Source organism: Melospiza georgiana, chromosome 3 (assembly GCF_028018845.1).
Source record: "Melospiza georgiana isolate bMelGeo1 chromosome 3, bMelGeo1.pri, whole genome shotgun sequence".
NCBI classification, from domain to species: Eukaryota; Metazoa; Chordata; class Aves; order Passeriformes; family Passerellidae; genus Melospiza; species Melospiza georgiana.
In genome coordinates, this window is record NC_080432.1 from 32,237,181 (window position 1) to 32,251,862 (window position 14,682).

The 14,682-nt window shown below is 39.3% G+C and overlaps 1 protein-coding gene across 1 annotated transcript; it reads left to right on the plus strand.

Annotated features, from left to right (window-relative positions):
• The first annotated feature begins 51 nt into the window (after positions 1–51).
• Positions 52–11,601, plus strand: BPNT1 (3'(2'), 5'-bisphosphate nucleotidase 1). Its single transcript, XM_058020395.1, has 9 exons — positions 52–349; positions 3,454–3,578; positions 5,608–5,712; positions 5,970–6,077; positions 6,584–6,632; positions 7,589–7,680; positions 8,646–8,843; positions 9,707–9,812; positions 10,983–11,601. Exons 2-9 carry the CDS (start codon positions 3,462–3,464, stop codon positions 11,129–11,131), a joined length of 924 nt encoding a protein of 307 aa, XP_057876378.1. The 5' UTR covers positions 52–349; positions 3,454–3,461; the 3' UTR covers positions 11,132–11,601.
• The last annotated feature ends 3,081 nt before the right edge of the window (positions 11,602–14,682 follow it).

Genomic DNA, 14,682 nt, shown 5'->3' on the forward strand with positions numbered 1-14,682 from the left:
CGCGCTTCCGCCGGCGCGACGGGCCGCGGCAAGGGACACGCCGCGCCGGGCGGGCGGCACGGCGACTGCTCGGCGCTCCCGACGGGCCGGGCGAGATCTTGAGCCCCGCCCGGAGCCGGAAGGATTCGGGGCCCTCCCAGGTGGTTCGGTAGAGGCAGCCAGTCCTCTCCGAGGGAGCCGGCGCAGAGGATTCAGTGCGCTGCGGGCGGGGAGCGGCGGTGCTGGGGCGTGGGTCCCTCCTTGGCACGGGGACGAACGCGAAGGGCTCGGAGCGCCACGCACGCTGCCGGCGATCGGTGCTGGGCTCTGGGGGCCGGTGGAGATCACGGGAAAAGCGAGGCTGGACGCGGTGAGTTGGCGGCTGCGCCAGCGGAGCCGCTTCTGCCATCCCTGACGAGCCGTGGTGTGTGCGGCCGCGCTCCGCTGGGTGCGTTCGCGGGCACCGCTCCGAGCTCCGGCCGCGCTGCCCTGCAGGCGCTTTGCCACCGGGACTGTCTTGGCAAGGGAATCGGGAACAGGTTCCCTTGTTTTACTCTTTGGTGAAATGAGCTAGCACAGCCCTTTCCCGCTTGGAAGTCTGTAGGTGAACCTCAGTGGGGTTCCCACCCTGAGTCCTAGCTTTCTTCTGCTGGGTAAATATCGCTCCCTTACATAATAGAGAGTTAAACTTTTATTAGGTGTGGGCCGAAGTTTATTGTAAAGAAATAAGGAGCTGTGGTCGCTTAGGCATTGAAGAGTTCTAAGAATGAAATAATGGCTTAACACTTGGATTTAAGGACATGCTCTGTGTGATGTCTGCTTGCTCCTTTCATCATGCAAAACCATAAAATTAGAAAATGGAAGTTTGCATAAAAGAGAATGAGAACCACTAACAAATCTGTAATATGTGCTTTGATAAGTTAGTTGTTGTCAGCCTGTAGGACTTAGATACATCAGAATTAAAAAGTAGAACGAGAACTCATTAATTTCAATAGGTATCGGAATCGGCTGATTTGGCAACACCATTGAACAGTTTAGTTGCTGGGCTAGAAGAAAGGAGGGAAGATCTTTAGAGGAAAATGATACCCAAGTTTAACTTGAGGGAATAATTGCTGTGCAGTATTTGTAAACTGCACAGTTTTCTAGGAGTCAAACTATTTTTGTGCAAAGCACGCAATATATTCTTAAGTGCTTTGTGGAAGTATACATTAGACATTGCCCTCATCAGAAAGAATGTGCCATAAACCTATAAATAAGTTCACTTGAGATCAAAAAGTTACAGAGGTGAAAATCTTAGAGGCAACTACTGCATTCACTTATCTAATCAAAAAGGTCCAATACACCAGAAGACCCGCCATACAGGAGATGCAGCCCTGTAAAAATCTAAGGCACCTTTGCACTAATAAAATACTTTGCAATTCATTAAGTAATTAGTCCAGAGTGATGAGGAAGGGGTGTTGCACCTCTCATTTCAGTTTCTTCTAATAAAACTTATCTTTTCATAAAAGTATTTTAAGGTTTGCCAGGAGATCTTGGGTTCACCACAGAAAGTATATTTGTTTTCTCTAAGTATGGACAAGAAAAATGAACCTAAAAATACCTTGGGTCAAGCTTCAAGAATGCAAGATAGTATTTCTGTATTGTTTTCTGAGTCTTTTTAGATTTTATGCAAACATAAAGTAAGTCAAGACTTTAAAACACGTTTTCATCTCATTTTTGAAGTAGGATCAAGTGTACAGTGAGAGGTCAAATGACTTTTTTTTGAGAAGCTGAGCAAAGAATGTTAATTATGTTCATCTGATAATTCATTTAAATTCTTTAATCCAAATTTTCCATCTAATATGCTACTTTTTTAACTCCTTCTCAGAAATTCTCGTATTCCGTATATTTTCATTATGGAATAAATTATTTTCCTTCATGCTAACTTGTTCCACATGATGGTGTAGACTTAAAACAGTATATGGCTTTTCATGTGTTATGATATATATTTGCTCTGCAACTTTCAATTGTTTGAGAGCTGCTTTTTGCCACAGGTACCATTTCCAAAAGTTCCTCTGTAACCATTGCTACTTGTCCAGGGTTACTTTGGGTATGGACCTTGGCTGTTCTACACAACTCCAATGCACTTTGTTCCCCTCGATCAGCTGCAAATAATAATTAACATTAGCAACTGTGCTTTTTGAATGTGCTTGCACAGTTGTTCTACTCTTTCAGCCTCAGAGTGCTTCTGATTTTACTGGTACAGGTATTGTGTTACTGAAGTGGTCAAAAAGTTCTTAAATTGGCTAAATTTGGGATTCTGATACCTCTGACATTGCTGATTTGTGAACAGCCATGAATTTCATTTGTCAAGGAAGAAAGGAACGGTGTTGTATAATGACCTATTGCCACTTAGGCAGGACTTGCTGCAATTGCAGTATTTATTATATGATTGTTATATTACACTTCCCCCATAATATATTTTCTTTTGTAAGGTGATCAGTGAGTTCCTCTGTATTTTGTTCTGGCTCTGCTCAAGGGTTTCCTTGGAAGTGTGTCACACATCTGAGGCCAAGCCAAAAAGTGTGTCATCTACACAGACAGAAATAACTAATAGAAAAACATAAAAAGCAATTATCTCTGCATTTTAAACAAATGCAGTGTGGTTATCAATACCTCTTTTTCCTGAGCTCCAGAAAAGCTGTGAGGAATGCCAGCCTTTCCAAGGGTGATGGCTGTTCTATTGGTATTCTGGTTCTATTGGTGACTGAAGGTCCAGTGAATTGCACTGGTTTGTGCTGGAGAACAGATGAGGAAGACAATGCAGTATTAAGAATGACAGAACACAGAGTGCTGAAGGGAGGCAGGAAGATAGAAATTGATTTCCATAAAGAAATCAGGAGAAGTTAAACTAATACAAAAAGGAGAGTTAAATTCAGATGGCCAAATTCAGCTTTTGCATACCAGTTAGCAGCATCTGCATATCATTACCCTACTTTGTGTGCACAATTGGCCATCTACAAACGCCTATTTTATAGTTAAACAAGGGAATAGTAAGTGAAGTGGTTGATGTCATCCTGTCTGGTAGTCTTGTGCTGGAGTTTTGGGCACGAACCAACTGTAGGTTCAGTTCTGAAGAAATGAACTGATGTTCAAAGTGTGCAAAAAATGAGTGCTGTGTGTAGACTTAATATTTATGATAAGAGTTTCTGCTGCTGCTGTTGTTGTTTTTTAATATCATTCTATTTTAGTAAGAACCAGGTTCACTGTCAGACAGAACTTGAGTATTTGGAAGATCTTGTCTACAATAGCTTTACATCCTTGTGTTCATTAATTGTATTTTTAAAAAAAAATCCAAAGCTCACCTCGTTGCCATTTACTGGCAGTAACCCACTTTCCTCTTTCTACTCTGTTTGAAATGTTAGGTAAAATACTCTACTGTTTTTCTTCTGTTGAAGAGAGAAATGTTCAAGTTTGCTTTTTGTTTCTTTTCAGCATTCAGCATGGCTTCTCCAGCTCTTCTCATGCGTGTGGTGGCCTCAGCATACTCTGTTGCAGAAAAAGCTGCAACAATTGTTAGAAATGTCATGTCTGCAGGAGATCTGGGCATAGTTGAGAAGGTATTACCTTTTACTTTGTTCCAGTTTAATTTCATTTGTTAATCTTGAGTTAGATACAAGCCAAAGTGGTATTTTTAAAAATCAGCAACTGTGGGAAGAAATAGAGCCCTCACCTCCCCTGCCACCACCTACAACAAATATTCCTTTTTAAGGGATTGAAATAGCCCTAGAAAAGTGTCTTTTGACCAGTACTTCTAAACAACACTTGTACATTTAAAAGAAACACCATAATTTTGTCCAGATTTCCCTCACAAACACAAGGTTTGCATAGCACCTCAAAATTCATAATAAGGAAATTAACAGAAAATACACTATACCTATGCTCTCACATCCATAGTACAGCTTAAAATACCATGCTCTTGCTGAAGTTTGGATTAGAATAGATCAGTGTTTGATTTCCTAAAACAAAAAAGAACCTTAGCTTTTATTGTAAATCAAAATTTTCAAAATAAATTCAGATTTAAATCAAATTCAAATTTAATTCTAAAAAGAAAACAGATATTAAAGTTCTTAATTTGCTGTAATTTAGTAAGTTGCACTGATGAGCCAGGATCTTTGCTTTGAGTACAGTACCAGAATAGGTGAAATTAACTTTAGAAGTTAATTCTAGCTTTACAGATATGTAACAATATTAAGGGCATAATTAAAAAAAATTCTTGGTCTTTACATTGAAGGTACCCCAGGAATTTACATTATTCAAAAATCATCAAATGTAACAGGTGATATTGGTTCTAAGTAAGATTGGTTTTACAGTCTTAAATTTTTTGAAGAATGAATACTACAAACACAAAATTAGATTGCAAGCAATGACCAATAGAAGAGGTTCCTGTTTGAGGGACTAGAGATCTTGAAATTCCTGCAAGCTTCTTGCCAAAGGTGGCTGCTGAAGGAAGAGGAAGAAGGCGAAAGGACTTCTGCATGTGCCTTTCTTTGCAGTCTGAAGAGAAGAGATGCAGAACAGAAAGGAACAGAAGTGCTGCTTCTCATCATTCATCCTCTTTCTGTAGCCAACAAACACCAATTCCAACTGGCCTTACTGAAAGCTTTAGAACATCTGGGAAGGGAATGTTCCACCTTCTCCCTCAACATAGGGACCCTCCATCCATTTATCTAGTTCAGGAACACCTGAGTTTTTACCATCTCCTTCCTGATACCCTGAGTTTTCTTTCCCTCAGTCGACTCTAAGATCTCCATTTATATTGCTTTTCTTGGTAGTGCTTGTACTTCCTCCATCCCCTACTTGGGATAGACACTTCTGTCCCCCATTCTTACATTGAAGAACTACTTACACTGTTTATTGGATTCATGTCCTGGAACAAAGGACATTCTCTGCAATAAATTGATCTTATTGAGTCTAAATTCAGGACCAATTTCAACCAAATTAATTAGGGGATGAGAGGGAAATTTCAAAGAAAAATGTCAAATTTCATAAAATTGTCACTTGGCTAAGGGAGCATGCAAAAATTAACCCAGTACACGATTCTAAATAGAATATCCCATTCCTATGGCTAATTCCAGTAGCTGGATAAAACACTTGTCAGCAAATAAGATACAAGCAGATAGAATTTTTGTTTGATACAACTAAGATGCAAATCTTAGATGAACTATTTTTCCAAATTCCAATGCTAACAGAATTATTTCTTACTGGGATTCTATCTCTAGACCTAAAGGGTTTAAAAAGTGTTAATAAGTTACCTACTTTCACATTTAGCTGTTAATTAACATTTAAGAAATTACTCTGTGTGTGTGGAATATATGTCTAGCTGTCTGACATAGGGAAGGCTTGCAGTCATTTTTTTATGTCACCTTGGGGCACCAAATCCACTGTTCTGCCGTCAGAGCAGTCTGTCTTAGCTCTGGGGTGCACAGGAAAACTCTGCTTCTTGCAGTTTTTAGCCTGCCTTTCACAAGGTCGCTTACTGGGTTGAATTTTTACCAAATTAGACTTCTTTTAGATTACAAGCAGATATTCAGAGTGCTGTATGGGCCACTGAACTGGTGTATTTTTTCACCTATCCATCTTGGACAGGCTGGACCCAATGACTTGCAGACCAAAGCTGACCGACTGGTACAGATGAGCATTTGTGCTTCCCTGGCACGGAAGTTTCCCAAGGTGACAATCATAGGAGAAGAAGTAAGTACCTGCTTTATTCACACTAACAGTTTATCTTGCTGCAGCTTGCACTGGAATTTGCTTTGGCTGGGTTTAGGAAAACTTTAGTTTTAATTAAAAAAAAAAGAACCCAAAACGCAACAAATAAAGGTATTTCCGTCCCGTTTCACCTTTCCATTTCTTTAGCTTTTTCAAGCTGCTGTCAAATACACAGCTCTAAAGCAAAATGAGGTGAGTCCAAAACATTTTTCTAATAATTCTGAGAATTCTTTTGTTAGGAGCTGCCCACTGATGATGTAACTGAGGATTTAATTGAAAATGGTCACTCTGAAGAAATACTGAAGAAACCTTGTCCTCCTCAGTACACAGGAATTAAAGAGGAAGAGGTAATGCTTAATATTTTACATTATCTATACTACTTTCTAATTTTAGCTAAGAGCGCATAATGAAGAAATTTTCAATTTGCCAGTTTTTCTTTTTTGTTTGAAAACTAAAATGTAGTCATGAGAATCACACCTCCAGAGCTACAAATGCTGCATGCTCCTGTCTGCAGTAATGGGAAATGGAAATTGGCTTCTTACAATTTGTGATTCAAATTAATTTGGCAGGAATCTAGTTTGGACATATGAAAGTAATCTCATTTTCTATTTCAGCTTAAACCTTCATACTTCTATTAAGAGATTTACTGAGACATTCCAGTCAATACTTAAACTTTTTTTTTTGGTGTAAAATACTATTATAGGCTTCAGCCATATAATATTGCTAAAACTTTGGATCTCTTTATTTCCTTACTCCTATAAGGAAATAAAAGCACTAAAGTAAAATATATACTTTGAGTGTTAATTTACATGATTTGTATTTGTTAATTTTCCCTTATTTTTTATTCTTAAAGCTTGTAATATGGGTTGATCCCTTGGATGGAACCAAGGAGTACACTGAAGGTTGGATTTTCTTTTAATTATCTTGGTAAAAAAAATAGCAGTAGTAATAAAGTAGCGTACATAATGCATAGTTTTATAATAGAAGTTACTTACAATATGGTTTCATATGGCTGATGTTTCTGTACTTTTTGAGTGCTTGGAATGTATTTATTCACTCTATTCAGTTCTAACCAGTACTGAATATTCCTGATGGACTGACCAGTTTTTATCACTTTAGAGCTGCCTTTGACTGCTGGCTGGTTGTCTTGAGTCTTTAGTTAAATTTACATATTTTTTTGCATATCTTTGAGTTGAAGGACTAAATCTCCCCTTCAAACAGGAATATGCTCAATTACATTTGCATCTTCCTCTCAAACAACCCAAATACCACAGCTGTACTTGTAGCCCTTTCAAAATGAAACAAACATCCTGCCACAAATCACGATTTTTCAGTAATGGGGTTTCTATCCATAGAAATAGACCCTAAAATGAAAGAAAAGCAAAAATAAAAAGAAAAGCCTCCAAGAAACCATATGCTGAAATATGCTTTTGCCTCCTAATGCATCTTTTAGTTGATTAATATAAAATCTTTTAGGCAGATTTTTTTCCCTTTTTGGAGAGAGAGATGTACAACTGTCAATAAATTGTTAGTTTTGAATAGCATTAAAGAACTCCCACCACAATTACAGAAGAATGTCATCATATACTGCTGTGTAGTTGTATCTTTAAATGTCCTTCTCATTATGTGTTAATTATAACATAGCTCTATTAAAAGAACTCTATCTGGGGCATTTTTTAGCAGACCTTAAAGCTAAATGACTAAAAAATTATATTAACATCTGAGAATCCTGATTATTATTTGCATTTTTAAGATAGCACTCTGCATACTGATTTGTGGACTTTTATTGGAGGTTTATATTTTTATTAAGATCTTTCTCTTTTTCAAGCTTAACTACATTGCTGTTTTTTCTGTCCAGGTCTCCTTGACCATGTAACAGTTCTCATTGGAATTGCCTATGGAGGCAAAGCAATAGCAGGAGTTATTAATCAGCCATATTACAACTATGAGGTATTAAAACATTGATTTATTTAGAAGCATTGTGTGATTTCTAAATGTGACTCCTAAGCTATTTCAGTTAGCACACTTGCAACTGAAATGTGGCATGTAATGGAATTAATGTTGTAATGTAAGCTATTGGGGTTTTTAAATTAAATATATATATAATTTTAAATGTTGGTTTCCAGGAACTGAATGTCAGAAACTTACTAACAACTATACTGAATCATGAGGCTGGTGTAATGCACTGATACAGAATATATTATGTATATACTGTGCAAATTACTACAGTCCTTATAAAGTACCTACTGTAAAACAAGTACAGGTCAGTGGTGCTGCAGTCTTTGCTAGAAATCCTTTAGTAAATCCATGCAATGGGTGCATTTGCAATGTGTGGTAACTGCTATAAATCTGCAGCCCTAAATAAACCAAGCACAAGTTGTCACTGACAGCTCAGTTAGAGTGTATCATGCCAGGCTTCAGGATGGCCAGCCTACAGACATTTATATATTTGGAGATTATTTCAGTATTATTGGGGGAGCTCATGATACAGCCTAATTAATTAAACTTATTTGAGTTAAAAGAAAAAGCCCTTGAGCTGATGTAATACTATCATATTTTGTGTGACATGCATCACAAAATATTTCAAATTACAAGATACTTTCAATTACAGATTGTGCCCCAAGTACAGAAAGATACAAATATCAATCTGCCAGTCACTGGAGGCAGGATGTAATGCACCACCACAATGTCACAGATGAGAAAAGGGTCAATGATGTCATTGCTTTATAGGGAAAGAGAACTAATTTCTCACTCTGGACTCTCAAGTAGTTCTTTTTAAGTGCCACTGTTTAAATGTACAGCCCAGTATTAATGTTATACTCCCTGATATGCCAAGATGCATCGAGGTACCCTTTCCCTTTGTGCTTTAACTGCTCATCAGTGTGATTAACCATCACTCTGTGCTTTTTTTGCAGGCAGGACCTAATGCTGTGCTGGGCAGGACAATCTGGGGAGTGCTGGGCATGGGTGCCTTTGGCTTTCAGCTGACAGAAGCTCCTGCTGGCAAACACATCGTGGTTACCACGCGCTCCCACAGCAGTGCCCTGGTGAACGAGTGCATCGCTGCCTTGAACCCAGACCATGTCATCAGAGTTGGAGGAGCAGGAAACAAGGTATGAAAACTCCCAATCTTCTGGTTTTACTGCGAGGTGGCATCTTTGCAAAAAAAATAAAAAGACTTTTTAAAGAAATTATTTGCTTACCTGCATGAACATACAGGGGAGACTTCCTCCACCTTACCCCACACAACTTCTCTTCCTAGCATTCAGTCTGCTGTGAGGTTGAGAGAATTTGGTACAGGTGTATTTGTACCAGTGCCCACGCTGGTCATGGCTGAGGTCTGTCTTCCCCAGTATTCTGTTTTTAGGGGTGAAAATACAAAGTTGTAAGACCAGAATGACTAAATGGAAATTCAGTTTAATCTCAGTTATTGGACATGTCCTCCTGTTTGTGTTAATACAGCTTTCGTTCCAACTACCTAGCAGCACATTTGAAAGGATAAAAATATAAGCATACAGTGATATTTCCTTTGTGAAATTTCTCTGCATACTGGGAACATTCATTTGGTACAGGTTTTAAAGCTGTTTTGTCCTAGCTGTCAAAAACACACCCTCTCATCTCTTTTCTCCAACATGTGCAAGACCCAAAGAGGCACTAACACAACATGTATATATTTTCCACTTTATTTTTTTAGTACTTGCACAAGAAGCAAATTCTTGTTTCTGAAACTGAGAGCAGATTTTCATCCCATAGACTGTATATATAACAATCAAAAATATTGAACTGGGAATGGTGATACAGTATAGCTTCTAAATTTTAATGCATTTATTGTAATATTAATAAGGAAATGGCTGGTGTTCCTTTCCTGACTATCAGTACTTAAATAAACAGATTTAATCCTCACTTCCTGGTGTTATTTCTACCCATTTCTAAACTCCTAAATCCTTTGCAATGATTGCAACTCTATTTGTAACAGATCATTCAACTCATAGAAGGCAAAGCATCTGCTTATGTATTTGCCAGTCCTGGGTGCAAGAAGTGGGATACATGTGCACCTGAAGCTATCCTACATGCTGTGGGAGGTAAGTTAATAGCATTCAAAGTTCCAGGATAAGTGACACTGCATTAATTTGAAGTTAGTTATGCTTTCCATTGAAAGAAAAATGACAATACATGTGTCAATAACTGTCATATAATTAAAAAAGCCAAATCCCCAAATTTAATTTAAGGTATATTCATTTTAATATTTTCAAAACAAATGCCCCTTTTCTTTTTCCTGTTGGCTACTATCTCACAGTAAAATCTGCTGTCCTACTAACAGAGTATAGTAGTTTATTATTAGTAACACGTTATGTAATATGTGGACATTGAATTCTTTAAACCAACAAAAATAGGTCAAATCGTGCTGTTGTTCTTTGGATGTACAAACTCCAAAATTGAGTCATTAATATAATTCAATAGAATTAATGGTCTCCAACCAACATGAGACACTTCACTTATCTAGAGGCTAAAGGAGTTGGAAAGTTATGAAAAGACTCACTACTGAAGATTTGAAGTAGTATTATTTTTTTAAATTCTTCTTTCCACAATAATAGGCCTTTTACCACCATATGCTCAAATTATGGGGTTTGATTCCTAAATTCTGTCAAGTAAGGACAACAGGCTTTATAATGACACTACTGAACTCCTCTGCAGTCTGTAGTGTTCATAACTGTGGATAATTTTAAACAGGGTTAGCTCAAGCACAAAGCAACCCAACCAATCTGGGGCAGCACAGTGCTGTATTTAGCCTCTTTGGTAGGTAGGGATCTCCTGGTTACATTAGCTTGAATAAAGATCTGTCCTGCTAAGTGATTCCTAAAATCTCATTTAAAACCAGCTGGGGTGTTTCAACACTATGTTAGAGTTTGTGGTATAGAGTTACCCTGGTTTTTACTTGAGCTGAGGATTTTTCATTGCCACTTGTCAATGGCAAACGTAAAAGCTACTCAGGAAGCATTTAAAGTAATCCATGAGAGAGAGATGTTTTCCTTTTTCTGGGACACAAAGAATTTAAGTATTGTTGAAAAAAAAAATAAACCCACTAATTATTTGATTTCAGTCAATATAAAACCTGTTGTACTTAAATTGGAAGCAAAGATACTTCACTATCTGAAGACAGGCATGTGTACCACAAAGACTGCTTTTAGTTATTTCACTGGAACTAAGGGACTCCAACTCCTTTTTGCTGAATTTTTTTTTTTTTTTTTCAGGCAAGTTAACTGATATCCGTGGAAATTCATTTCAGTATAACAAGGAGGTGAAACACATGAATTCAGCTGGGGTCCTTGCCACTTTGAGAAATTATGACTACTATGCCAGTCGCATTCCAAACACTGTGAAAGAATCTCTTGTGCCTTAAAGCAGGGAAGAGTCTTCACTTGGCCTGGAAGGCTGAGAAAATGAGCTTGGTAAAAAAGAAAGGAAGAAGATGACTGAGCATGAAATTCTGTTTCATAGAATCTGAACTGAATTCTTTCAGTAAGGTGTTCAGTAATTTCAAAATCATACAGAATCTCTAAGTATCTGTTGATCAGATTGTTTGGCTGTGTTGAGCAGACAACATCAAAACAGTCATGTTTCTTTAGTAGTTTTCTATATTCTTTGGGAGATTTTCTTCCTCATGACTGAGTGTAATACACTGCTAATCATAACACTGCAGACCAAAAATCATCTTCATATTCTGAGCACAAAATCATGTTAAGTCATGTAGCTGATCTTGTTCAATGGTTTTTGTTGTCAATAAGGGTTATTGTGTTAAATACAAATGGACTAAGCATTTGCCTGGATGGATGATCCCATTTGTTATAAAGTTGCCAGTTTTGATTCTTAGAGGGGCAGTTGAATTTTTTTTGGTCTTCACTGAGTTTTGGGATGGCCAGTTGGGGTTGTCTGAGTTTTGCAGAAGGCAGGACACAATGCAGTTGGGCCTGGAAATCTCAAATAAGGTTCATGGTTCAATGAGGCTCAGTGAAGTGTACATACAGCAGAGTTCAGAACAGCTCAGTTGGAAACCCAAGGAAGCATGACAAATGCAGGAGTTCCTAGCACCTCTATGATGATTTGAAATGATTTTTCAGGGTTTATGCCACTGTAGTCTTGGAGCACTTTGGGCATCCAAAGCCAAGGTCACTTTGCATACTTGGGAATAACAGAAAAGTCAGACTTGGAAATTTTCCATGTCCAAATTCTGAGATAAAGCAGGTTCCTTTCCAACAGCCCCAGAGTTGAGGAAGTTGACACTACCATTTCCCCTGCCTGTGGAGCACAGGCATGTTAGAGGAGGGGAAAGAACAGGGCCAAGATCACCTAAAATTAACTTTGAATTGGAGACCCTGTTTCAGTCAGCTTTCCCATAAGCGTGGCTGGTAGGAAAGCAGGATTTAACTGCCCAGTCCACTTGAACACAAAGGAGAACCAGTGGTAAATTACGTATGACTAACTAAAATTGGAAACTTAGACAAACCCATTTGAAGTCTCTTCAAGCTGAATTTAGGATTTTTGAATTATGCTCTTGAACCAGTGAGGCATCTGTGCCCCTTCTTTTCTCCAGATGTTGTGACTTAATTCCCTTACTCTCAAATGAAGGAGTCCTAGGGCCTCCTTTTCCCTATCAATGTGATACATATTGAGGCATGCCAGTTTCAACAGACAACATGGAGCTTTGCTTTTCTTTCTGTTCTCCTTGTGGAGAAAAGAGTGACCTATGTCAGGTTCTCAGGCAGGTGGTCTCAGGGAGGGTGTCTGAACACAGCTGCTTGCTTACATAAAGACTGAATCCCTAAGCTCTCACACATGATTTTTTCCCTTACCCTCTGCCAGCACCATGAAAGCCAAAGTAGCCTGCAAGGTGCACTGCACCCTTTCTCACTTCCTCTCTGCCCACAAGATTAGGTCTTCTAAATAACTACACTCTTCATCCACACAAGCTACCTTTACATGAGTGCCTCAAGGTATAAAAAGTTGTCTTCCATACAGAAGAAGGTTTTGAAATTCAGTTTTCCAGTGTGTTCAAGTTACTTCTTTCTCCTGTCATCATACAATATATTCAACAACTCCACTTAAAGTCCTTAGATAAGATCCTTTCCTCACATTAGGGTTACACCAATATGACTTCACTGGCTTAAAGCCAGCTCTATTTCCAACAAGCAGGAACATCTTGCCACCAAAAGATATGAACAAGGCAACTCTTGCTGAAGTGTTCCTGTCTCTCCATGTGCACATGTGGAAAAGAATCTAAGGAATCTTTTCCTTAGTGAGGTCCTCTTAGCCTAATGTTTACAGATAAAGTAGCAAGATTAGCATTTACCTCATTCTAGCATGACACTGGATTAGAGCTGCATATATAGGAACAATGTGTGCTTCTAATCCCTTGATCTAAAGCCTACCTTTCTTCTCTTCCTCAATTGCATAACTGGTAAGAGCATGCAAGGTAGATTCAGCCTGCTTTAATTAGAACCTTCTTCATATTTTGGCCCATTATAAGTTTAGTCATTCCACATACTGATTGTGACTGAAGTGAACCACATAGCAAGTACAATGATTTCACTATTTATTATACATAATTTTTACCTTTATCTAATACAGGATTCTTTGAGTTGTATGCTGTAGCATTCCCATCAAAATTTGCTTGAGAATTTGCAAAACATGTTAAGATAAAATGTAGAACAACTCAGGCAACACAAAGGCCTGACTTAATCCTTCTTTCCATGCAATCATTAAATCAAATTCAAATACAAAGGACAGAACCCATTGATAGTAATCTTCATCTATTGCCTCTATAATCTTATTTTCATCTGAAACTTGCAATAGGTTTGAAAATCTTTTCAGCATAAACCTCTTTCTAATTCTGCTGTAATTTCTGTCAGCTCATTTAGTTACCTGAATGGGAGTAGAACACACAGCATGTATCAGCTTCTGCATGATGTGGAAAGATACTTATATATGGAAACTCGTGGAAATGCTTTCCATGCTTACAGAAACTGTAGAACCACTAACAGAGAAGAGTAGGGAAAGTTGAAATTAAACCCAGCAGCAGGAATCAAGCATAAAAACCAGCACATAATGTGCAGTCATGCTCTGGCTATACCACTACCTCCACTGCACAAAAAGCACTGGTTCACCAATCAAGCATTTGATAATGTCTCTGTTAGCACATTAGGTGCTACAGTAACATCTATAAAATAGATGGGAGGTGGGGGGAATCACAGGGACACTGCATTGTCCTTGCAACAAAGTGAATTTGAGCCAGTCTCTTGTGAAAACTCGGTGACACAGCATTTTGTAATTCATTCCAAGGCTCCAGAAGGTGGCTGGGCACTGGGACAGGCTCTCCAGTGAAGTGGTCACAGTGCCAAGCCTGCCAGAGTTCAAAAGCGTTTGGACCACGTTGTGCATGGCCAGGAGTTGAACTCAATGATCCTTGTGGGTCCCTTCCCACTCGGGGTGTTCTAGGACTCATCTGACCCGCTGCAAAATTCGCACGTTTGTCACAAGTTTAACAAGTGACATCCTACAAAACCAGGAGTGAAACCACCGCACTCAAACGCGTTGGTATGTGCTGCGCTGCTCGATGTGTTTGGATTATCACACATAGAAAAGGGGCTGGAGGCATCTCCACGTCTGCGAGCCACACATCCAGCTAAGGGCTTTGGCAGGCAGCGCCCGCAAAGCCCTGGGGAAGGCTCAGCCGGAGAAGCCGTGAGAAGGGAAGCAGCGGCATCTGGTTTGCTGAGGGGCAGGGCAGCCCTCACCCAGCACCCATCCTTCATCCCGGCCGGCTCCCCAGGGCTCCACCGGCGCGGCCGGGAGGGCCTCGTGCGCCCCCTCGTCACCTCCGGCCGGCTCCGGCTCGGGCCTCGCCCCCTCCTCCGGGCGGGCTCTGGGCCGCGACAGCGAAGGGACGCACCGGGC

Bases quoted from the DNA above. Each gene is read 5' to 3' on its own strand.
- BPNT1 (XM_058020395.1), top strand. From the start codon at position 3,462: ATGGCTTCTCCAGCTCTTCTCATGCGTGTGGTGGCCTCAGCATACTCT. The intron at 6,633-7,588 runs GTTGGATTTTCT...TTTTCTGTCCAG, and splicing joins AACCAAGGAGTACACTGAAG to GTCTCCTTGACCATGTAACA. The intron at 9,813-10,982 runs GTAAGTTAATAG...TTTTTTTTTCAG, and splicing joins TATCCTACATGCTGTGGGAG to GCAAGTTAACTGATATCCGT.